This window comes from Notothenia coriiceps, unplaced genomic scaffold (genome assembly GCF_000735185.1).
Source record: "Notothenia coriiceps isolate Sejong01 unplaced genomic scaffold, NC01 NC01_scaffold00028087, whole genome shotgun sequence".
Classification (NCBI taxonomy): Eukaryota; Metazoa; Chordata; class Actinopteri; order Perciformes; family Nototheniidae; genus Notothenia; species Notothenia coriiceps.
Genome location: NW_011360788.1, coordinates 40,709 through 67,538, shown reverse-complemented (window position 1 = coordinate 67,538; position 26,830 = coordinate 40,709). Strand labels below are relative to the sequence as shown.

The window sequence follows — 26,830 nt, the reverse complement described above, 5'->3', positions numbered from 1 at the left end:
TTTTAAAGTTAATAAAACAACGGTATACACCCTACAATACCCACAGCTCCAAATTCAGGTAAAAGTAACAAGCTACAATAAACTTAAACAAAACTTCTTAGTAAGAAACGAACAATTTGTTTAAACTCAATTGAATGAAAGCAATTAACCTGAAACCCTGACTGACAACTGTGTGGAGGAATGACCATAACATATGATCAAAAAAATCAGCTCCCAGGACCTCTGAAGCACCTCTGCACCTCTGTGACCCTCATCTGTGGCAGAGTTTATTGCCCCCTCCTCATACACCTCCTCTCCTCTATCCATCCCACCACAAAGAGCCGAGATGACCCTTCTGTCCCTCTCTTTCTTCGGCCCTGTGCTCCCTCCCCACCTTCAGGATGCTTTCTCTTCCAGAATACATTAAGAGACAAACCCCCAGCAGCCATGATGGGTAAAAGAATGAAGGGGGTTTGCATTTTGTTTTTTCACTATTCTGAAAATGTAGGGAAAAAGTTCTTACTTAAAATGTAACCTTGAGCTCATGCAGTTGTGAAAACTGTAGGCCTATTTAACAATTTAAATGGAGTTTCAGTTAGCTTCACATAAAGAGTCAAAAGTTATCTTCTAAATTAGTTCATAAGACCTATATGAGAAAATAAAATAAAAAATGCGATACGTTTATGTTAAGTCTTAAGAAGTTATGAAAAGGCTCACCATAGTTTGTGATGGGTTTATTGTGTATGAGTTCGACATGTTTCATGATGTTTCAAATTACACTTCTATAATACATTAATTGTTATGATATTTGTATATGATCTGGTTGGTAACACCTAATATCCCTGCAAGGTAATAATTTCGCCTATTTGTCGTGGGGGATCTAGGTTTTTAATTGAATCGTCAAGTCTCTTAAAACATCCGAGCAGGTAATCTGTCCTTTACTTCTCTAATCTGCGTCACAGTGTCAGATCGCAGTTTGTTTACTCCGCTCAAACTCCCTCATTATGCGCTGTGAAAAGCTACCCGGCTCGCTTGTATTATCTCGCAGAGTTACTGAGATGTGGGGGGCACTAAAAAGCCAAGGTGGGGGTCCTGAACGCTGCGTTAGAGTTTTATTTCGGATGTTTTTTCAGTTGCAAAACAGATTACGGTCCAGGTTGCAACACAAAGGACGGTCAATGCAGCACTTCCTACAGCCATCCAGGGGTGAATGGGGCGCGGGACGGGGTCCTCTCCAGGGTACTCGAGCGCAGGTGCGACGTGCATAACAGTCAAGCCATAAAACACGAAGCAGGGGGGGGAGAGGGGGATGCGCACACAACCACCTGTTGTCATTAACCTGTAGTTAGTATAATCTCTCCGAGGAGAAAATGTAGCAAAAAGGGGTTAAAAGGCTCATTTGCACCTCTCCAAACAGCCTAAAGATTTAAGGTAAGACGCTGTGCCCACTATAAGACTCTGTGTGAGGAGTTTTTGAGAAGATTCCACTTTACAGAAGTAACGAGGAGTAAAACACGTGGTGAAAAATGTCAACTCAAGCAACAAGTAAATGATAGGTTACTGATCGATTAAGACATCTGCTTGTTTTTGTTATCAAAGTATTTTTAACAGATTCAACTGTACACCAATTACCCATACCCAAATTCTAGCAAAGTATAACGTGTTATTTAGGCGATGCATGAATGAAAAGGCTACAAGTTGTGTATTCCCCCGTTTAGAAAAACCAGAACATGCGGATATATCGCTCCTGGGATTCCCTCTCCTAAAGACATGGTACGAAATCGGGACAATGTTTTGTCAAATTACAACGACATTTATTACTGGCGTCTATGAGGAGGTCTTAACATAGGATTGTCTCTTTTGTAAATGAGGAAGGTGCACGTTTACGATGCCAAGGCTGACCTCAGGGCCGCCTCTGCTGCTGACATCACTCTTCCTCGCGGCTCGTCGCCTCGCTTGGAGTCCCATCAAGGTCTGAGTCTCCCGCTGTGACCGAAGGCGATGCCTCATCACCATTCATTCTCAGGCAGGCTCTCAGGACAAACACACACTCGCACCGCTCCTTGGACAACTTTTTTCTGAAACAAAATAAAGCGTGATGATGGCAGAAGAAAGTAGGGGCAAGCGAAGGAAACAAGCCAACCCCAGGAGGAATCGAGGTAAGAAACGTGCAGCGCTGGAAAGTTTTAATAAGTCGGTAGCCTAAATGATGCAGACCGATGTTGCTGCAGTGGACAGGAGCCGAATTCGTCCGAACCGCGTTGATTTCTTCTGCAGTTTGTAGTAAAACTGTGTTTAAATGTATTGTATTATCGCTCTGTAGTTTGCTGCACATAGTTTGACAACATTCATGTTTCAGACTCACGTTTCTGCTCTCATGGCTCATGATTGCATTGCAGCGTAAATTGCAGGGATGAGCAGTCAACTTTCGTCAGGCTGGCACCCACTGGGATTATTTGATCTGTACACACATCTGGGCAAAACCCTAACATAAAAGCCCACTATCTTTGGCTGCTCGCTTTTTGTGAAATCTCATGACCCTTGTATGTTTTATACACCTGATTTTTTGTCTCCTGAATAAGTGGTAAATCATCTATTATTTAAAAGCATCCCCACTGTTTTAAACCTCCTCGGAAAGTTAGACTTAGTTTTTATTATTTTAACTAAGATTTGTTTTTGTCAAACAGAAAGGCTTCTTGTAATCTACTGTGATCATACTTTAGTGGGACTTTCTCTCACATGTAGACTTGATATTTGTTACTTTACATGCTATCAAACAGAAACTTCATAGCCTGTTTCCTAATTATTAATATTCTATTCTCTGTTTTGCAATATTGCTTAACCCTAGTTGGATGTCTTTTAGAGAGGAAAGTTAAAAATAGTTTAGGGGCGATTTTCAACTGATCGAAACCCAAGATTTTTCTTAAACTACAATGTTAAACATTTCACAAGTTATTGTCAAATCTTGACAGGCACACAATTAAATATATATATTTGAAAAAGAACGTAACTCAATTTGGTTATAGTTTTATTATAGGATTTAAAATGTGAGGCATGGATTTAAAGCAGCCTCATGGGCATGTGAAACACCATTCGTATTCTAACATACTTACTGTTAATCACCCAATCTAGAATTAGTGGTAAGCTTTAGGTGTCCCTTTTTCTTTTTTGTGAATTCATTTTTTTTACAACCGTGCTGACTGTTTGCTCAGTTAATAGACTTTGTTGAGACTTTGTGCATCAGGTATTGCACTCTATAAAACTGGCCTTTTTTTGGTTATGCAGTTCTGATTGTGACGATGTATGACTCTTTAGTTTAATTTACACGCATCCATATGTTTGTTAGTTACAGCTTGGGGTACTTGTGAGGTTGTGTGTGTGTGCTTGTTTACAGCTTTGAACTCTCAAACAGTAGTAAGGATACACACATGGGCATGAATAAACATATAAACATTTGTTCTTCTATCCTGCTGATGAGGACAGATCATTTATGTTAGAGTCAATCCTACTTCTCTCAACCAAAAACACATACAAATGATTCACTGACATTCACTCACTAATTTTAACTTGACACCAAGCAATTTAAATCTAAACTTGAACACTTAAACCTTATCAAACTTAAATTATTTGTATACTAAATGATTCTTATACTATAATGCGTGCATGCCAGTGTCTTGCTGCTGGCTGCTTTTAATGTAAAGTTGTTAGGTGCTGCAGGGAAAGCGATCCCAAACCAACCTAACCAATACCCCCAATGCAAACATAGCAGTAACCCTAGTAAAAAACACATAATTAAGTTAATCTCTTATATTTTTGTCATTTTCCTGTTGTTGAGAGGATAAATAGTTGTCAAAAACATCCAAAAGCAAACACATACAACAACATTGCCGGCTTTATTTTGTATTCCTTGAGGCTAATGAAAGACATTGCAAACCACGCAGGGTCCTTGTTTGTCTCTGATCTGACACACAACCGCCTTAAACCTATTGGCTGTAAGGAGTCTGTTTACTTATATAGTTAATTAGTTTGCTGTAAGTGTTTCCTCATTTTATTCAGAGAGGTGTGAAGCTCGGCAGAGTGTCACCAGGGTGAGATCCTCCCTGGCTGTCGAGCGATAACGGGTACTTGTGTGTGCATGCGTACACACACACACACACACACACACACACACACACACACACACACACACACTCTCACCTTTGACGACACCAGTTTGTCGACCGACTGCACTCCTTTTCACAAATAAGCACCATCTCACTGCCGTAAAAGCTATCAGCAAAAAAGCACACTTACTGACAAGGACCTGTCAATATCAGACCACCAGGGAAAGCAGTCCTTTTACTTTAATTTACAGAGAGATAAGCATCACCTCTGGTCAATTTCCAATACGTTTTACCAACAATGGTGGGAATGTGGTAAAGTGAAGGCATTTTAAAGTGAAAGAAAAGAGAAAGATGATACAGTGATATCTATCTGAGAATCTGAAAACTGGAAATGCCATGTTAAAGTATTTCATCTTTAATTTGTTATATCAGTCAGAGCATAAGTTCAAGCAGCTTTTTCCCCAATTGCATTAAGAATTGTTAGTGAATTTGCATGCATGCCTGAGCTGATGGCATGCTTATACATAGCATATGTGTGAAAATTCTGTGAGTGAGTGCTTATACATCTTTGTCTCATGTAGAAACGTGTGTATTAAAGCCCTGTGTTGGATTCGGAATGTGCCGGGCTGCGAGCTGGGAGTTAAAGGTCCTTGATAAAACCAAATGAATTTGGCAGGCCCGACTCATAAGACAGCGATTCAGGGATCTTTTCCAAACCAGAAGAAAGAGGAAAAAACACAGGCGGACTTTTCTTCTCCCTCCAAGGCGCCAATTGATTATGTCTCTGTCTCCCCCAATAAAACTGTCAATGTTCACCAATCTTGGGCAACGTGAGGAAATTACTGGCAGATTGAAAACAGTCCTAAGACAAAGCATAAGCATTTGAAATGACGACCCATATTTACTGGCTGTGAGTAAAAGAGTTTCAAAGAGTGTGAATTAATTAGCTGATAGCCAACAGTTCAATATCCCTCTTCAGGCCTGTATACACACTCAGTCACACCAATGATTTCTGGCACCATGGGGACATTTGCCTTACATCCTTAGTAAGCCACTTAATGGTCAAATTCATCTCATATTTTCTCATCATTAAAAGTGTTTTTTTCTCAATTGTAATTGCACTTTTTTGTATGTGAGGCAAACATCTTTATAATGATTGGACAATGATTCAAGATGATATCTATTTTCTCTCAACAAAAATATGCCATGATACATTTTCATACACTGAAATGTGTTTAAAAATGCATTGAAGTAAATGTGATGAAGCTACCTTTTAATCCATATCTGCAGTGCTCATTTTAAAAAGACTGTCACTTGTTTAAAGTGTCCTGGCTGTGTTATGTCCGGGCTTTCCCCTTCCCTCAAGCTCAGCAGGCTTCTTTGCCAGAATGACACACACAACTGATCAGTCTCATTCAAACATGCACTGTTGAATCAGATGTAGGATTGTGTTTCATGAACACACTCACAAACATATTTAGTCTTGTTGCCTTGCACTTTTTGCTTTGTTAATCCATGAAACAAACTCACTCTGTTGTTGAGTTGATGTGCCTTTTTAAGAGAGAGCTTTCTCTCTCCCTGTTTCCCTCACTCCCTCTTTCTCATTTTTCTTCTTTTTTCAAGTGCCAATTTATTTAAACTCCTTTCCCCTTTTCTTCTTTCTCCTTCATTGATTTCCAAACCCCAGTCTTTGTATGCAGCTGGGGCCCAGCTGTGTGTCTGTGACTGTGTATGTGTGTGCATACATGTGTGTGTGTGTGTGTTTGTGTGTGTTTTTTCTGGCACAGTGCTGCCACAGTGAGCATAGCACAATGTACACAAAGGACTCGGGCAGCAAAAAAGAGAGGGAAAAGGAGAAAGAGAGAGAATAGGGGGGAAACATTTTAGCGTTCAAGACCGACGTGCTTGTACAGTACAGAGTGGAGGGGCCGGGCCTTTTGGACTGGGCCTGCTTTAACGGCAGATGTATCGGCGCGCTGGGATGAGGGGTGGGGAGAGCGAGACAGCAATGAAGAGCGCAGGCACCACAGTTTATTACCAGGACTCTTCAAGGGGATCAGCCCAGGCGTCAGAACCAGCGGGTGGGAGGGACAGAGGAGGAAGAAAGGAGAGGAGGATGACAGAGGTGGGAACTGATGGGGTTGACAGGGCTGGAGACAGCGAAAACAGCTCCTCGGCGTGAGAAGACAGGAGATGGAGGGGCTGAGGGGTAAAGACAGAAGAGATGGGACGGGCGACAGAGTGTGGGATAATAAGTGTTTCCTCATTTGTTCCTCAACGTTCCCACAGCTCCAAGTGCCACAGATCTCTCCCATCCAAGCTCTATGTGTGTGATGCCAGATCTGCACAGCAGGAATGGGGAATCCCTTGATTTGAGTCCCTCTGGTATTTTGTCACATGTTTATTCGATTATTGCTCTTTCTGATGCTTTAGACCGAGCAGAACCAAGCCTTACTGTCAATCAAGAAGGAATTATTTGGAAAATTGTGCCATTACATTATTAATACACAACCAGGGGCTTTCCGCCACATTAGCTCCTGCACATGATTGTTTGGATTTGTATTATCTCCTTAATTTCAGATGTCACAGATACATTCTTGCTTCAGACAATCACAATCTGACCCGTAGATGAAAGCAAAATCCCAGGCATTCATCAGGATAAATAAAACTTCTTTAAACTGTAACACTACTCTAATAGCCACAGTGCTCAGTGTGTGTGTGTGTGTGTGTGTGTGTGTGTGTGTGTGTGTGTGTGTGTGTGTGTGTGTGTGTGTGTGTGTGTGTGTGTGTGTGTGTGTGTGTGTGTGTGTGTGTGTGTGTGTGTGTGTGTGTGTGTGTATAGGTGACCGGGTACACACTTTTCACACTTTTAACACCAACTGTACTGCGACTTCACACTCATAAAGACATTTCTATTTTCACATCAAAGGCGTTTTATCTGATAAGGCTTCCATACTGTATTTGAAGTTTCAAATTGATCCCTTCTTTTTCTTGACATATGCCATTGCAGCGCTATCATTACATTCTTTGTCGTTGCTTTGGCAAGACTCCTCGTCTCATTAAGTCTATTTGCGGATCTTCCTTTGGTGCTGTGTGGGTATTGTGTGTTTGATATGCTGCACATGTTCCACAGAAGAAAGAGGTTAAAACTATCCAGATAGGCAGGCTCTTTGCACACAATTTATAGATATGTGCTGTTTTATCACACCTCAAATTAAATTTGGAAACCCTGCTTCAGCTGTCATGTATTACAAGGCCCAGATGGGTGGCAGAGAGAGAGAAAGAAGAGAAAGACAAGGAGACAGAGAGAGACAGGAGAGCTGCTCAGAGTGTGCCAGTATATGCCTGCAAAGGATCTAGTATTATGAGCAGCAGGTTGAAAGAGGAACAGCTTGATATGTGGTGTGTGGAGGCAAGAGTGGCGGGACATTTGTTTAGTATCTGTGTCGATCACCTACGGGGCCAGAAAAGCTTGAGCGTTCTGATGTATTTGGTTTCATCAGTTCAACATGTGCATGGTTCTTGCCTCTCTTCCTCTTTTCTGCCTGTCTCTCATTCTTTGTAGCATTCACTGAGTCCATTTTCTAATTGTTTTAATGTTTTTTGGACCAAATAGTCTCATGTGCATCTGTCTTTCCAGTTTTCATTTAAACTACATACACAAACTAACGCTATATGAAACACATGATCTATATGGATTAACAGTAGGGAGTTTACAATAGATATGTGTGATATGGATGCATTTGTATTTTATGGTTTAGAGTTGTATGATACCATATAGGCCAACACGTAGTACATTATCTGGAGAACAATTAAAGAACAGATTTTAGATCAAATAATCAGTCTAGGAGATCAACTAAGGGTTATGTATATTATCAATTATATCAATCATACAATTATACATTTGTAAGTCAGTAAATAGTGAAAATCATATGTTGCATAAACATAAAAAAACAAAATGTTGCACAATTTCTGTGAAAAAGCTGCATAGTTCCCATTATCAATTGAATCTGCAAACAGGGGTTGTTACTTCTATCAACCCAGGTCAGGAAAAAAGTTGAAATTGGACTGACAACAAGAAGAGGTCAGCCAACGGACTCCTCCTCTGTCTCCCTGTACCTGTGATCACCTGGCACCACCTTCATCTGACCTGCACATCACACACACACACACACACACACACACACACACACACACACACACACACACACACACACACACACACACACACACACACACACACACACACACACACACCTGTAACATTCAAGGCTTAACATTTTATATGTTGTACACAGCTCCATCTATCTGTCTCCAACTCTCTCTCACTCCCACATTTTCTGTTTCTTTGGCTAGCAACATCACATTTTTACACATTTACACTTAGTACAATACACTTTTAGAGGCTTTTACAGTCAGTCCTTCAATCATGTTATTAATGTTGTAGCATTAAAGTATTTTCAAAGAAATGTGTCCACAAAACATCACATGTCATCGTCAACATTTGTGAAAAATATGAGGGTTTTTGTAAAGTCATAAGAATGCTCTTTTTGTAAGCATTAACACAAACTCGGACTCTTGGCTCAGACAGGAAAGCTACGTGCAATATTTTATCTGCAAATACCAAAATCTTTGATAGCTCAGGTATGATAAAGAACCGGATCCTTAAACCGGAAGTATTTTCTGCAAGAAAGGAAGCAAGCAAATAATATCAGTGTACACTGGTCCCCTATTTCAGTTATCAATGTGTAACAATCTTGAAAATAGTCTTATCTCATCTTTAAATCATTTTTTATGGTGTTTGTTTGACAAGTTGTCATGTTTCTGTTGATAGTGCAAAAAAGGGGAAGGTTTTTAATCAAAAAAGTTGGTGGCTAATACAAGTCAAAGTTAATAAAATTGCAAAGACAACAAAGAAGTTCTGAAGTTATACAGAATCAATGTTCTTCTCTGCTGTGTAGACATACCTCAGGGAAACCGTGCAGTTATGATATACAGTGCATCTGTGCAGCATGCAGGAGGGATGGAAGAGGAAGTAAGTCATAAGGCCGCCTGGCAGCATATCAGAGAGAGGTAACGTCATCTAAATGATACAAGTAATAGGTAGGTGTGAATGTGTCCAGGCCTGATATTGGGACAGGGGCTCTGCATTTCAGACACAAATCTGGAACGTTGACTTCATTGTCACCTCTTTTTTTTCTCCCCTTCTCAAATGTGCAGCTTTTTCATCTTAAGCCTTTCTTGTTTCTCTCTTTCTTTGTGTGAGTCTCTCTTTTTTCTGTTTCAGTGTTCTTTCTTCTTGTCTTTCTCCTTTTTCTTGATCATCCCCTGGTTTCTCCTTTATCTCCTCCTCCTTATCTCTCTGTATCTCAACTCTTCCAACTCCCATCCCTTCCAGTCTTTTTTTACATTGTGTCTTTCTTTCTTCCCCTCTCCTTCCTTCCACATATCAATCCTTTGCCCCTCCCAGCCCGTGCTCCGCAAGTCCTGTACGGTCGCCATCATGCCCCCCACCCCCTCTCCCTGAGTGCCTCCCCTGTCCCACTGACACCACACGCTGCTCCCATCCCCCGAAAACCACTTCAAACAGGCAGCGCCATCAAAGCCCACAGTCAGCCAGTCGGCCAGGCAGCCAGTCAGCCAGCCAGCCTTCTGCTTCGACTTAAAATTACTGTCGTCCCAGTCGCAAGGCTGCTTTCCTCCTCTGATACACATCAAAGATCCTCTTAAACTCCTAAAGTTTGCTTTTTAAACCTTTCTTCTTGTTGAGTCTTTTTTATATACATTATTTCGCCGGTTTGAGGTTTCTCTCTCTCTAACTCTCTCGCTCTCTCTTCTTGCCATCATTTTTTTTTTCTGCAACTGGGCCAGGTCAGTAATGACATGCACACACTCTCGTGCGGTTCTGCTGTATTTGCATTTTTCTCCATGACTTTAATTACTTTTTCTTTTTCAAGGCGTCAGTTTGGGCCTCGCACACACACACACGCACACGCACACGCACACGCACACACACACGCACACACACACACACGCACACACACACAGCTGTAACTAACAAACATATGGATGTCATACCTCTTCTTAATCAGAACTGCATAACCACAAAGACAGCAGTTTAATGGTGGTGTGTGTGTTCCTATATTTGCTGCCTGTATTACTTTATGTGTGCGTGCTAAAGGAGCAGAGAAAGTGATAAAAAAAATAAAAGGCAGGAACCGAGAGAAAGAAAGATGTGTGTGCAGAAATGGGAGGAACGATTCAGAGAAAGAAAATGGAAGCAGAGGGACACATTAGAAAGGCATCTTTTCTATGTTTCAAAGCCTTGGAGGTCAGATGTGGTCACTTGAAATGTTTCCGTGTATCATTATCTTTTGAGTGGAGGATGTAATGTCCGCATACGCCAGAGGATGGCGCCCCGTCTGTATGTTAACCATATGAACTGGCTGCCAGGCCTCATCTACAGCCTCTGTCTATTAAAACAACATTTCTCATTATAAAGCAACTTACATTTAGATATGGTTACATCCTGTACTTTAGTAAATAGTCGCTGTCGTTTTTGCTGACTAGGACATACTCTTTATTCTTAGTGAAAGAGCTCAATGATAGTTGAAATGATGTGGGTGCATGTGTAGTGAATACCTTCACATGGCCTGCTCTGATCTTTTATTATCTTAATGTGGCTTTCTCAGGAATCTTGTATCTTGCGTGTTAAATCTGCTGAGTGGTTAGATTTGGACATTCTTGTCTTTAATGCAGCAAATTGTCGTGTTTCAAGAACACCACATCATGCAAAACACCTCTGACAGATTATATATGATTGAAGCAGACCAAAGTCAGTGGGATACCAGGCATATTTGTTTCAGCCTCACAACAATCTCCCGTAGTGAGTAACTGAAAGTTGCAGCTCGAGCTGAACTAACCAAATCCCACATTGTATAGCTGTTAAGCTCAAAGAGAAGTTTTATTTAGCATGAAGCCCTATTAAAAAACTTCAGAACCTTTGTGCTCCGTCAGAGAATGTTTTAATATTCAAAAGGAGCCACTATTGTGTGGTTTCTTGCGACAACGTACAAAATAAAGAGCCACATCAGAAAGCTGGAACGGTCCCTGAGCATTTTCATGTGTGAAGAAAAAAGAGGGAAAACAAATTTGGAAGGGGGAGACAGGGGTATTTATAGAGTGGTGTGAGAGTCTTTGCAATGACAGGAGTCTAATGAAGTGGAGTTTGGGTTTTGATTCACAGTGCGGTGAGTGCGTGGGTCCCTCTGTGACCGTTACTGCATTCCAGCACCGATCCCTTGCTACACGGAAACCAGTGCGGGCCACAGGAGGAGGCGAAGGGCCAACTCAAAATAACGTGTTCCTCTAACCGAGCTAACCTTTCTCACCAACATCAGTCCTGCCTGTGGAGCAGATGCACACAGGGCACAACAGCACTGAGCCTAAACACGGTGACAAGTCTTTGTTTTCACAACTAGGGTCTCTCAACACAGATACAATAGTCTATGTATCTCTGCTGGTGAGTCATTGACAAGGTATATGAGTCAAACAATACAATTCAGCGACAATGACATAGAAGGGAAGTCCAGAATGATATCAATCATGTTTTGTTTTTTTAACCTTTATAATCCAGTGGAAACTGTATTGGGTGTGAGTTTATACAGATGTGTAATGAGGAAGCGAGAAAGAGACAAGAATGAGATCAGAGAGTGTCAGTCACCATTAGTGTTGTGGGTGACGTGCATTTTAAAACCATGATATCACAGCTCTGGTGTATTGATAAATGGTAAAAACATAAAAGCAGTTTTTATTTTTATTTTTATTATTAACTACATTTAAATAAAAATCTTCTCATCTTCACTCTGTAACTATAGAGAAGACTGTGTTGCCTTTTGCAAGCTACCCACAAAAAGTTGCACTAAAGCAGAAAGTCACACATATCTGTTCTGAAGGTAAAGTCTGGTGTCAAACAAGGTGGTAATATGTTTTTGACAAATGTCATTGTGGTGGTCGCAAGGACAGGTAAATATGGCGGCAAACGTGTAGGCAGCAGCATACAGGAAACCTCCAAAGGAAGATGACACTCAACCACAAAGACTTTATGCACACCTCTTCTCTCACACCTTGTCAGAGAAGAGAAAAACTGATTGCTGCATTTTTATGCATACAAATCCATTCTGTCTGGTTAGCATGTTTTATAGTTTGTATAAATAGTTTTGGGTCTGTTAATGGGAAAATTACAGGAGGCAGGAAGTGTAAAAACTCAAGTCAGACTTTGGACCTGTTCCAACACATTCAAATGTTAAATGTGAAACTTTGATCCCCATTTTTGTATACACGTCCTATTCTTTTTTATGCGTTCTGATCTTATCTGTAACAAACAGGGGAAGAACCCCATACATTTGATTAGAAAGACCTGACATTGCCTGTAGAAGACATTACGTTAATGACACATTAAACAAGCTAATTATCCAGCCACAGTATCCTTGTGTCTCTATGCTCTACCTGGGAGAAATCTTAACCTATTCATTTTAAAGTTCCTGTGGAGGCACTTGTCTACTCTTTAAAAAGTTAAAATCATTATAGGCTCCAAAAATATATCATGGATGTCTAGAGTTGACCACAATCTAAGAATACATGGCTCGGTGGGAATCTACATGAGGATGAAAGTACATGCAGTGAGTGTGTTTCCCCGTCTGCTGCCTTTCCTCATGCAGTTCACCTTCAAGTGAGTCACAGCTGATTCACCAGCACGTATACTCACTTTTGTGGAGTAATTATTGATCTACATCTCCTATTTCTCTCTTTCTGTCTCTATCTGAAATGCATAAACACACAGAAAGATATTCTAGCATAGGAGATGCTGTTTGAAATAATCCTGTCATATGCTTGGTTTTCACAATAAAAAATAAATACACTTTGTTCAAATAACAACAACATGTTTGGCAATTGAAACCTTACAAAAGGAGTACATTCACACACACTCAAAGTAAAGATGTGCAGAATGCATGGGTACAAGTGCAAAAATGAGTAGGAGGAGATTTAGACCTATCAGATGTAAAAACAGAAACTTTGATTGAAGGTGAAAGATTAAACCTAATGACAGTAAATGCCCACTCAGTTTCACCTCGAGGTAGATTAACTTGCCCTGCAGAACACGGACCATACAGTAAGTCACTACTTTGTTTGGTTGGTTTTGCTGCACTTTATTTTATATTTCTTATTTGTTACTTTACTGTTAGTTTAATCTGCTGTTGTTTTGAAGTCACATGAGAGCGGGTTTCCACTAAGCAGATGTGGTTCTCTGTTTAGTGCCGTGATGAGACATGCAGATAGAGAATAACAGATCAGTGATACTGATCTCATTCGATTTTCTGATGTCTGGGTACTTTCACGGCGGCCATGGCATCTGAACACAACAACACAGCATGTTATAGCCGGTGTCTTGGGGCCGTGCTTTGATTCGCAGAGGCTCCTCTGAAATCGGACTGAGAACGAGTTCATATGTGAATAATGAAACTAACACCAGCACAAAGTCACACTAAAAGCACAACTGGTTGACGAATCAACTTTGTGAGTGTGGTATCAGAGAATAGCTCGGTGGCTTTGAAGCTAATAAAATGCCAAAAGGGATTCTGTTTTTGTGTCACAAGGGCCCTAATTGAACAGAATCATTAAAAGCCACAGAGAACAAAGGCACTATAGTTTCAATTACATTGTTTGTTGTCAATTCAAAGGTCACAGCTTGGAGTGCAGGACTGCGCTGCAGTTTTGTTCGCTGATGTGTTTGCAGAGCCTTAATCAATATGGGGAAATAAGCTTGTTGTTTATTTCTTGATTCTTCTGCGCGCCTCTGAGTGTTTCAAAGAGCAGATGTTGCCACTCGGCTGCACATTCTGTGGTGGTGGTCCGAATGCTCTGACAGGGTGGTGTCTCCTAATGAGCGGGACATCTAAAGGCACAGAGCCGTGACTTTGCTGCTGTGGCTCTGCATGAGCTTTAACTCTGCCTCTGTCTGCTTTTTGGATGTTCATGCTATTGCGTACACACACACACACACACTAACACACAGTTATTATCATGTATTTCTATGCTGTTTTTGATCATGGGCTAGTCCTCTGCAGCAGCAGGCCGGTCTTGCTTCTAATTTGTGCCCACAATACTAGTCTTTTTTCTTTTTTTCTCTCTGTGTTTCTCTGTACTCTAGTTTGTAGTTTGTGTGTGAGTGTTGAGGGAATTTCCCTCTGTAGCGTGTTTTTCACAGTTAGAGGATTTGTGTCAGGGACAGTTTAACGCCGTTGCTTTCTGTCTCTTTCCTTCTCCTTTTCTTCTCTAATTCCTCACCCCTGAATTTATTTTATCTCACTCTTTCTCTACCACCTTTTCATTCTGTTTGCTCTAGTTTATGCAATGTGCAATATTCTTCATGCACTTTTGTTTCTGAAACTCGGTGTCACTCTTGTCAGCCCCTCTCTCTAACATACATTACACACCACAGCACTGTGTACCAAACACAGTGCAAGAATGCAGATCACAAAGTGCACCACACATTTAAGCATCTCCTCCTCCACACTAATATGACCTTTAAAATTCCTATCACAGTGTCACAGTTTCAGTCTCATTTATACTCGCCGGCAGCCATTTTCAGACTTTTTTTTGTGTGTGTGTGGCTAACTGCCAACCGGCTAAGAAACCACTGTCATCAATTGAAGTAGAACTTAACCCTACATCTTAGACTTTCATATCAACGTGCTTGTGGTCATTTTCACCATCATTAGACAAGAATGTTTGCACTTCCTTCTCTCTGGCCGCAGAGATGCAATAAATGTGCAGCACAACATCACATTACCACCATTCCTATTGGTTAACATGTAATTTAGAGCATTTAATCTTCAATTTGCTGTCAGCTTTATGATATAATCTGTGAAACATTTGGATAAATTAAAATATAGAGTCCCATTCCAAATTGAGACAACCACAAAAAGGAAGTTTACTGTAAAGTCAACTACAGTAAATTCACATTGGAATATTATTGGAATCAAACAGATGTAAAAAAGGACAAGATTTTTTAATTATATCATGTATCAAAAATATTAATTTGTTGTTATTGTTGTTGTTGTTGCAGATCAAGTTCATGGAATGACAATGTGTTGATTATGTAGTTGGTGCATTTGAAATAAGGCAGTAAGATAAAACCTAATTTGCACATAGGCATTAGTGTCCTTTTTACCCTCTCAGTGTTGTTAGGGCAGGGTAAACGAAACCAGAGTAGGTGCCCGAGTCAGAGGGAGCCATCACCCTGAGTGACAGACTTTGAGTCTCTGCTACGATCGAGGAGGTGAGGTGGGAGGTGTTTGTTTTTGTTTGTGGTCCTCCCTTGACTCATTGCACAAATGTCAGAGAGCAGGTATGAATACAATAGCTGCCACAGTGAGATTTCTTTAAATGACTTGGTTGATTTCTGCAATATTTTTCAAGATGGGTCATCATCAACATGAACACGCTCTACAGATGAATTTGGATACACTTCGTCTTTAAACAGCTGAAATAGGTACTGTAAAATGACAATGCACACATGTTCCTGAGCTTGCATTTTGGTTAGCGGGTGTGTAGGTGTCCGTGACTCTTGTGGTAATATATTGAGTTCGAAATAGCAGGTCTTTAGACACCTATGAAACCGTGACAGTTTTACCAGTATGGAAGTAGCTTTATAATTTACATTAACTAAATCTAAATCATTTCGAATTAACATTTTAAATATATTTCTATGGCAAAAATAGTTTGGATACAAAAGTATGTTGCGTCAGTATGTGTTTAATTATGCCATTAAGTTTCAGGCAGTTTTACCACTTACATTTTTACTGTGTGAAATGTATCAGATGTTGCTTTAACGTGGCATGGTAATCATTGTTTCTGTCGAAGAGCTACATTGATTTTATTAATTTGTGTATCAGGATAACTTTTGGATTAGAATGTAAGTATGAAAGTAATTTCATGTAAAACGTCAAATAAATTAAAAACATATTTAAATTGTAAAAACTAAACTCAAAACGTAAAAAGACTCTTTGATAGTATTTCCTGTGTTAACTTTGAAGTAATTTTTGTATTTATTATAATTTTTGTATTTATATATTGTGAGTGGCTTATATTGTGTGTTTGTAACAAAAAATGTACTTTCATGAAACATTCATTTCAGACAGTATTTCTAAAAAAGTTAACATCTGTTATCAAAAAATCTTAAACTGATATTTCATTACATAAATAAATAGATACATTATTTATAAGGTGGTTTTTATCTGGTGTAAGACAGTAAAGTCTAATAAATTGCTTGATAACATTACATTACAGTTATTCTGGCTTTGTTTATACGGACCTTCAATTGAAGGAATCAACAGAACTGTAACAATTTCATTGAGTGGTAAATTGGGCCTGGCCTTGTTTGTTGCCTTTAAAACCAGAAGAAACAAACAAGGTAATTTCTAGGTAATTATTCCGTGCTTACCATTTACCCACATAATTACTAAGTCAATACCAGATCACATATGTGCGTCGTAAAATAAACTGCAGCTTAGCGTGTTGCTATACAGTAGATGCCCTCTGGGATATAAACAGTGCAGAATTAGACCGGCTCTGAAGCTCTCTTTGCTGAAGAGAGTCAGTGCAAAATAAATTCAGATTTACATTTTTGCCAGTCCTACGTAACTTCTTTAAAGTTATGGTCTGTGTTTTAGTGTTGTGGTGGGAAGATTCTTTCTTTGTGTGTCATATATATCTTCTTATGACTTTATCAGGCGTTATCCGTCTCTAGCTTTGGAAAACTAACTAAACAATGTAAATAATAAAAGAGCTGCTGCAGGTCATCATTTTTAAGGTTTTCGATAAGTTTCAAAATAGATCACAAGCCCACAGAACAGTGGTGTGTTTTGTCACGATAACACTGGTGTCCCAAGAAGACTTCTTTCTGGCAGGCACACCATCAATCTTTCAGACGTCCAGTCGCTGTCATGCAGTGAAAGCGACAGACAGATTTAAATAGTTGTGCAGTGTTTGATCAGAAAACAGTGTTGTTGTCAAACATCAGATGCAGTCCCCAGAATAAGTGGTCGACATTGTCAAGCATGATGCAGCACAGTTCGGTTAGCACTCTCTAGATATGAGTCACGTTCTTCCCACGCACACTACAGTGCATGCACAATAAGAGTGAACTCTTTTCTACTGTGTGTGTTATTTTCTGCTCAACATCTTCCAACAAATTACACATTCGGAAAACTATTGCACATTGCATTAATTCACAAGTCCTTTGTACCTTGAAACACAATCCCAAACCTCCTGTGGTGTTCAAAGATTTGGCTGCTCCAAAGTAAAAAATGAAACAATTTGAAGGATGCAATCACTCTCCAAATAAATAAATCAACGGGCCGATAATGAAAGCCATCCCAGGGCGTTGCGGCTTTAATGACAGCACATATAGGCTCAGTGTCACTCACTGTCATTGCAGAGAAAATGAGAGCCAATTTGATGCTAATCCGGAACAGACTTTCTCTTTTAGTGCCCAGCAGTATGTCCTATTATCCAAGGAAACTCCTGCAGGTCAAACCTTAACTACATCATATCATTTCATAGCTTTCTGCTGTAGGGAAGCACATGTAATTACCAATTTCACCCCCCATAAGAGCAAGTCATTCCTCCCCATGTTAGGCTTAGATGACTAGCCCATAGTGTTTTGCATGAGCTCACTTTTTGGGAGGTGTATTGAAGCTGGGGAAGGTTTTGCAACTAGATGATACAAACAGATACACATGTGGGTGTTGTATTTGGAGATTAGATAATATACTCATCAAACTAGTGTGTACATTGAGTGTTTTAGGTGTGTGTTTGCGGGCCGCCCCCTCCTCAGCACCGGGTCCCGTTTGCTCTTTCAGTAACAGAGTGAGTGTACAATCTGTGTGTGTGTTCTCGATGTAAAGTTGATGACATTTGCTGAAATGTTTCCTCCGATGTAGAACAGTCGCTGGCGTTTGTCACTGTGGGCTCTGGGCCTTAACGGAATGTGTCAAAAGCTAAATTCTCTTCAATTATTGAGTCCGCCAGCCAAGAGTGGTTTTAAAACAGCTCCGTGTAAAATGAACATTTTCTTTCTTTTTTAATATTGACTGACTGTTGTTTTGTCATTTTAATCAAACATTTTGTTTGAGTTTTATAAAATGTAGTGAGCTGTGAAACATTATTTCTACCGTGATATAAACAAAATAATTGAAAGAGCAACATTTATTTAAAACTAGTAAGAAGCGTCACAATATTGTACTGTGACTGACATCAAAAAAAAAGAGTTTTACAACAAAGAAATAAGATTTGGCCCTCTGTGTTTTGGCACACCCTTTGATAATGGTTTGTCTTTCTCCAATATTTTAAAGCACTGGCAAAGAGTCTATGTGCCTTCTTTAATGGTCATTACTTGGTTGTGATTAGATTTTGCCAATCAGTGAGAGGGAAACAGAGAGTCCTCAAAGATATCCTTGGAAATCAGAGCCTACAGCTGAAATCCCAGGCATGTGCTTGTGATTGTCATTTATTGTCTTTGCCATGGGAAAAGTAATGCAGTCTGGGCACCGAGGGAACACTTTTAAATTACAATATGTTATTTATCTTTTCTTATTTCTGATTCACTATATCCTTGCTGCATCACAAGTAACATACCGCACATGTGTGAAACATTAAGGCATACAAATGTTTTTTCTACAGTCGCACTAATTGTGTTTTCTCTGAAAGCAATAACAAATACAAACACATTTAGTTCAAAATACACTTTTCCATTTCATACCTTTTTTTTAGAGATTAATCCTGAAAATTACACATTTAAATTTAAATAAACATTGTAATAACAATTGTTAATAGTAACCCTAAAATATATATTTTACTAGAAAGTTGGATCATCAAGATGGATGAGATTCTTAATAAATAAATAAATATTTTCATTTCATTTAATCGTTTATTTAGCAGGGTTAGGGTTAGTGAATTAATGAACACTTTAAACAAAAAAATGCAAATAGTGTAAATATGCCGGATTTTAGCTTGGAGCTAATTTCCATCCGCAGTCCCTCACATAAAACATTTAAGAACATGACAATTATACACATAGCAAAAACAAATACATGATATGCAAAAAGTGCAAAAGAGCAAGAGCAGCACACACAAGTATTTACCACATGGCAGTACAATATAGCAGCAACGACATATAAAGTGCAAGAGAAGATAGAAGAGATACCTAAAGTGCAAGAGGAGATACCCCTGTATTAAAGTGCATTTAGTGTATGTAACGCTGCCATTATCATAAACCACATTTCACTTCTTTATATAGTGTCAGAAGTTTCATGTTAAGTTCAAAGCTTAGTAAGAGTTTTGACATGCCTTAATTTCTAGTTAAGAACATCCTTAATACAGTTGTACATTTATTTTTGAAGAAATGTATATGTTGCACACTAAGCGTGTCTGCTTGTAATGATCATAATCTGTAAATACCACATAAAGCCATACATTCCCCATGATAAGACACATTGAATTTCTTCAGAAGGGATTTCGTTTCCCTTGCTTAAAAAGGAACAACACTAACATGAACTAAAAGGAATGATATTGTTGTTCGTCATTGACAACAGTTAAGATGTAGTTTGGAATTTACTAAACATTTTGAATTTCTATTGGGTTTTTTTCCCCTGTTTAGTTTCAGTTCCTTACATTTTAAAGAGAAAACAAGCATTTGATCTTTTTGAATTTGATCTCAAGCTGAAATTATTAGAAACTCATGAATGTTACCTTTTGAATTATATTTAAAAAATCATGTAAACCAAAAAATAATAAATCAACTATCTCCTTCATTTTGATCATTGTAGATTATTATACAACACTATATACAATATTGTTTTCCCTAATGAGCAAAAGGCCTACTGCAAATCTGATTGTCTTTTGTCACGCCTCTAAATGTTCTCTTTCTCTCCTTCTCACAGTGGATGCTGAGCAGGTGAGTTCCCTGGGGTCAGAGGGGGAGGATGAGGTGGGCCTGTGGAGCCTGGAGCCCCAGGACTGTCAGGAGAGCCTGGACAAGACGAGCCTGACGCCCAGCGAGGGGACGGAGGAGCCCGGCAGCCCGGCCCACTCCACCCGGCCGCTTAGCCTCAGCCCCGGCAGCAGGAGCTACTGGCCGCAGGTGGAGCGGGAGGCGGAGGCGACAGAAGACGCCAACACAGCATCTGCCACCGACAGGGAGGGAGACCAGGAACCGTTGAGGATATACTGTAAGCTATAAACTAAAATAAACCTGTAGAACTTTTGTTTTGAAGTTTCTGAGAAGCCTCTCTAGAACAAAGGCATGTCCAAGGAAGTGTGCAAGGTGTAAAATGTGATCTGTTTACTGTATGAGAGTGCTGTGTAGGACCCCACTGTGCGTGTAAACAAGTTTTCAGTGTTTTTCTGATGCAAGACGGCAGCAGTCTCATGATGCCTCTCAGAGCCCTCTAGATACACCTTCATATCAGCTCCTTGTGAAACCATGTCTTCCCTACAAGCTGTTCCTTTCTTTCACTCTTCTCTTTGAAAAGGCAGCCTTCTGAAAGCATGACAAAATAAGTAATCCCACACAATGTCACAATATTTCCATGCATCAAAGAGGTGACGTTACGGTACTGAAATCAGCACTGTGCGACGCGAGGCTTTCCCTTTTATTTAGGAGAGATCAAAGGCTCACTCGGCTTGCCTACTAACAATCACTTAGCTCCCTCGCCTCGTGTGATTTGGCCTTGCCTGATGAAGGCAAAGCTGAGTTTTTACAACACTCAACCGCACAAGCTCTTCCCTTCACCACATAAAAAAACAGCTCAAAATATGCCAACATCTGCAAACATTTGAAAAATCTTCCTCAAAGTCGCTGTAAGCTGACTGGCTTGATTCATGATAGGAAGCGCCCTCTCTTCTTCACGTGGCTTTCTTTCTCTCTGTCTGCCTGTCACTGCACTCAAGGACCCAAATGAGAAATAGTTCTTCAAATCAAGTTTCATATCTGGCCAAGAAGTTCCCTGAATACATTGTTCTATCTGTCGGTCTTAAGAAGGCAATTTAGTTCCATTAGATTCAGCCGCACAATCACACAATGTCTCTTTACAAGTTATCCCTTCTCTCCTAGCATATAAATATACAGTCTGAGACATACTCATTCACACAAAGACATTTCTTTCTCAAAAATTGAATTTATCATAGGTTCAATTGCACTGATGCAATCACTGACAATGTTCCAAAGGTAAAATGAAAAACCCAGAAGGCGAGATCATGTAGAAATGCAATGTATCAATCTGCAAAATAACTGGATATTGTTTATGCTCTTTGGTGCAGTGTGGGTGACACTTTTATTATCCTGTTTTTATTCTCTGTTTGGCTTTAATGCTGCCTTCCCGGGAACAATTTAGTTTTATTTCTGTGAGACTTTTAGCACAATGGGAAAAAGAAAAATGGAAACTTTTACCAATATTTTCCTAAATCACAGAAAACAGCTCAACAGTTTCATGTAAGAACTAACCTCTGGTTGAACAAAGCATGCTTTAGTTTGCCAACTTTTTTTATTTTCTTATTAAACTTAAAGTTGTATATTGGATTTGTTTGTTTGAATTTGAGTTTATCAGATGGAAATAAAGAAAACTAAACAAAAAAACGTGAACAAATAAATGCAAAAAAAGCACAATTAACAAAGCTAGAGATACATTTGACTGACAGCATTATTACGATTATGATAATGATTCTTTTTATTATTATTACTTATATTACTGTGCCTCTGTAACGCTCTTCTCTGTTCCTAGGCAATAACTCAGACTCCCAGAATTCCTTGGAGGACCTGGCCCACTATGAGTTTCTGGCCCAGTTGAAGAAGGCCTCTACCTCAACCAGTCTCCTGGAGCGCTTGAACCACAGCGGCTCCGCAGCAGCGTACCACGCAGGCAGCCGGCTGGACGAGCTGCCCCCGGCCATCTGGTCTCCTGGAGCTCAGCACAGCTCACCTGAGGGGACAGGTACGTGGTGGAACAGCTGCAAGGACACTCAATAATAATGAAACAAATCTAACATGACTGGTTTTAAGCTAATCAGTACGTTATTAGAATGAGAAACCATTAAAGGTGGGGTAGGTAATTTTGGAGAAACCAGCTCGAGTGCGCTCGAACTTGAAAATACACAAAAAAAAAATCTGCCACTTCCTTACAGAGCCCCTCCTCCAACACACACGAACGCGCACATGACCAATGAGGGCACGAGATAAGTTTGTGCACAGATGGAAGGCTGACAGGCAGGTAGGCCATCCAGTTATTTTAGCCGGGCCGGCTAAAATTATTGGTCGTGCTTTTTACAGTACCACGGCTTCCACAGATGACGTTTTTTTAAGGTTTTTTTTGTCAAAGCACTTAGATATTCATTTCTATCGGGATGTTAAGAGCATTCCATGGAATATAACAAAAAGTGTATCTAGAGCCGGTTTCTCAAACTTAACTACCCCACCTTTAAGATGCAGGCTGACATTTATATAAAAGTGATAAATCATATATTTTAAATTGTTTATGTTAATCTAATGCTGAAAACACACATCACCTAATCATCCAGTTTGACACTAGTCACATCAACTGTATATGGCAATCCATGCATACAGGTTGTGCTATATTTAAAAAAATGATTGAGTAAAATATCACAACTTTACCCGGTTCAAACAAAAATCTATTTAGAATTGAATTTTGTTGTCCGTTTAAAACACCACCTTTATTCCTGGACCTCAGATGCAGGGAGGAGCGAGCAGGCCTGTCCGTTCTGCCACAGGATGTTTCAGCGAGGATCTTCTTTGAGGGACCACATCAAGTACTGTCAGGAGAGGGAGGGGGGCCACATGGTCTGTCCACTCTGTGGATACACTGCCACCCTTAGGGCACAGATGGAGCGGCACCTGGCACTTCATAACCAAATGCAGGACAAGGTGAGATACATAGCAGGAGCAACTTCTATGTCTGCAAAGAGACACATTGTCATAACTTTATTCTATGATTTAGAAGTTGTTGCGTTAAAGTCATTTATTTGTAACTTTGTGTATACTTCTTCACACCCTGCAATCAACTAATAACAATGTCCTGTCATCCTAGAGTGTCCTCGGTTTGGATCAAGGCATTGAGACGAGGAAGTTCAAATGTCTGCAGTGTGGGAAAGCTTTCAAGTACAAACACCACCTCAAAGAGCATCTCCGCATCCACAGCGGTGAGAACAAAAACCCCTCAACCAAGTTGTGCCAACCTTCTAATTGTCATTGTTTCCAATGTATCATTAACTGTTACTTATCAGTATATGTCATTAAATTAAACATAACTTGAAGTGTTGACAGGAAACAAGTAAAAAAAGATCCATGCAAAGATCATTATAAAAAGTTATTTTCATACATTTTTTGACGAATATATCCCGCCTGTGTGTCATCCTTTAGGTGAAAAGCCTTACGAGTGCTCCAACTGCAAGAAGCGTTTCTCTCACTCCGGCTCCTACAGCTCCCACTTAAGCAGCAAAAAGTGCCTGAATGGGGGGGGGATCACAGGAGGAGCCAGCAGTGCGTTTAATGGACATAGCCAAAGCTCCTTCCACCACTCATTTCCAACATCTCCCTCAGGAGGAGGGGGCGGAAACAGTTCTGAAAAGGGCTCTCCGATTGCATCACAGTCCAAAGGTTATGCTGGTCCTCTGGGTCGAGGACCAGAGGATCCTAACCATCTCTCCCTGCAGGACCCCAACACCACGGGCTTCCCCAGAGCGTCAGACCTGGCTCAGCTTTGGGACTCCTCAGCAGAGCTCTCTGTGAGGACCAGTATACTGAAAGGGACCACCCTGCTGCCTTATCTGCACACTGGGACCAAGTTTGAACAGATGCTGCAGGAAATGCTTCACAGGGAGGTGAAGAAAGATGTGGACATGGACAGAGGAGAAGCTGCGATGGAGGAAAGGAAGGGGTTTTTCAACGGAGGAGGGGCTGACATGAAGGTCTCCCCCGACAGGAGGAGAGAGGCAGTGAGGTCAGGTGAGGGAGAGAGAGGTGTTCTTGGGATGTCGTGCCGCTGGTGCTACCACCTTTTCCCCAACGTAGCAGTGCTCCTGCAACACGAGCGCTACCTCTGTAAGTTGAACCGAGAGGCAATGGAGGTGCCTGAGGGTCTACGCAGCAAAGACCACTACTCACCACCTTTATACTTCCCAAGATCTGCTATCAAAGCAGAGAGCAGCAAACTAAGTGAAGCAACCAACGGCCTCTCCGAAAACAAATCACTGTTACAGAAGCTCAGCTGGCACTCTATACCGCAGCAGCTTTTAGTCGCAATGCAATCTCCCCCACACGATAACCGGTCCTCACGAGCCTTCTGGCCAAACCAGGAAAAGGGAAGCCCCAGCCATCCAATCAACCACTCCCCAGAGCTGACATCACCTCGAGTCAGAAGAAGGTTTCCATCAGGATTTGGCTCTCCGCTCTGCCTGGACCTCACCAGCTGTCCCCCTGAGTTGACCTCCCCTCAGAGCAGCCCGTGGTCCGGACAGAACGAGCCCCTCGACCTCTCCCTGCCCAAGCAGCTCTCAGGTCATGAGGGGAGACACAAAACTGTAAATGGTAATGCAGCCCGAGGAGAGAGGAGAGAGCGTGGGAACCAGCAGCTCAAGAGACCAAGTCCATCCCCTCATCTCCCCCTCCACCACCACCCTATCTTCAGCAGGGCTGGAGCTCCTGTGTTTCCAGGTTCATTGTATAATGGATTTCCTATCTTCAACCAGTCTGGTTTAGGGCTTTCAGGACATGACGGCATTGCAGCGATTCCATTCAGCCAGCCAGCTAACAGCCCTGGGTTTCTCTCTCCCATGGCCTTCATGATGGAGGCAGACGCAGAGGCCACACTGAAGAAGATCCATCAGGAGAGACAAGCTCTTATGGTGTGTAAGGCTTCACTTTCAGGTTTTTTTGTTAAGAATTAAAACCTATATTCGATAGCATTGCTGTACGAATGTGTAGAACTAGAACAATACAAATTATATATTTGCACGTTTCCTGCTCAGGGTGAGGTGTTAAGCCGCGGCGCTCTGGACTACCTCTCTCTCATGGATGACGGACTGGATGGAGGACCAGGGAGGAAGAGACTGAAGAAGACCGATGAAGGGCTTTACGCTTGTGACATCTGTGAAAAAACCTTTCAGAAGAGCAGCTCTCTGCTTCGACACAAATACGAGCACACAGGTCAGTAGTATATGCGAAAACGCTTACATTATATCTAATTTCCTATAGTTTATAGGTTACTACAATATGCATTACTTAAAGATGTTGGTGAAAGGATTTGATTACCTTTGAATAGAGCCAGGCTGGCTCTTCCCTCTTGTTTCAGTTTCTTTGTGCCAAGCTACTGCCTGACAGATGTTTATAATTACTCTTTTCTATACAAATGAAGCTGGTACATCTTCTTTTTTTTAATGTTTGAAACTATTTTCTTTGAATTAATTACAGGAAAGCGTCCCCACGAGTGCAAGGTCTGCAACAAAGNTATAATTTTCTCATAGTAGAAGAGCAGACATGGAGCCAGATGAGAAAAGCAGAATATACAGCTGCCATTTTCCACATGGAAAAGAGAAAGGGCCAAGTGACACTTGGCCCTTTCTCTTTTCCATGTGGAAAATGGCAGCTGTATATTCTGCTTTTCTCATCTGGCTCCATGTCTGCTCTTCTACTATGAGAAAATTATATAAATTACTAATAATCATTTAAACCTGTTATTACCAATATTTCACAAATTCTTCATGTAAAATTAAGAGCACAGATGTATGTTGAGTATGTCAACTTTGCTTGGTTCATCTTACGTGGGGGGCAGCTACATGGATGTCGGTGCAGTCCACAATTAATTTTGCAGTTGAAGGCAGAATGAATTTATTATTGACTCAGAATGAAGCACAACTTTGTGTCATACAATACATTGACTTTATTTGTAATTGTGTAAAGAAATATGAGCATTGATTAGCAAGCAGGACCTGCAGGAACAGAGAATGGTGATCGATGGAGCTGGGAAGAGAGAAGAATAAAGAAAACAGATCAACTTTATTATCGGATATTAAAAATTCAATTTCAAAACAAGTTGCCGCTCCTACAGTTTTCTAGTATGTAAAGATGATTTCACATGACCAATGCAAAATATCACACTCAATACATGTGTGTCTCTGGGGGGTGCATTGTGCCTTTGATGTATATAAATAATATACCATAACCAAATACTATTACCAGTGGAAATCAGGTTGCCAGAACAGGTCAGTCCAGTGTGCATGATCCTCAGGGTCTCAGCAGTTACAGGTGAGGTAAAGAAAATAAAAGGGAAAAAGGTCAGTAACAACGCTTTAAAGTAACAACACTTTGAATAATTATCTCTTTTTAATAATTTTCTCTCAGTAATCACTCAACTACTGTCTTTCCAACAAACAGATTGACTCACCCTCACTATCACCACAATGAAACACGTCCAGAAGAATGTCATGCAAAGCTAGCTGCCTGCCTGCCTGCCTTCGACTCTCCCTGAACTGCCTGATATTTTAATGTTCAATGTTAACCATTTGTGCAGATAGCATGAAGTAGAAAAGATCGCTGATGCTAATGTGGCGTTAGCCTACCTCCCGCCCCCTTAGCACCTGGTGGAGGGGGCGATAGGCTACTCTTCAAATGTTTA

The 26,830-nt window shown here is 40.6% G+C and overlaps 1 protein-coding gene across 1 annotated transcript; it reads left to right on the top strand.

The window, feature by feature from the left end:
- The first annotated feature begins 1,888 nt into the window (after window positions 1–1,888).
- LOC104957934 (zinc finger E-box-binding homeobox 2-like) lies at window positions 1,889–25,679 on the top strand. Its single transcript, XM_010785608.1, has 8 exons — window positions 1,889–2,138; window positions 20,087–20,374; window positions 21,926–22,135; window positions 22,889–23,082; window positions 23,246–23,357; window positions 23,578–25,061; window positions 25,185–25,362; window positions 25,627–25,679. The coding sequence occupies exons 1-8, from the start codon at window positions 2,078–2,080 to the stop codon at window positions 25,677–25,679; spliced, it is 2,580 nt and encodes an 859-aa protein (XP_010783910.1). The 5' UTR covers window positions 1,889–2,077.
- The last annotated feature ends 1,151 nt before the right edge of the window (window positions 25,680–26,830 follow it).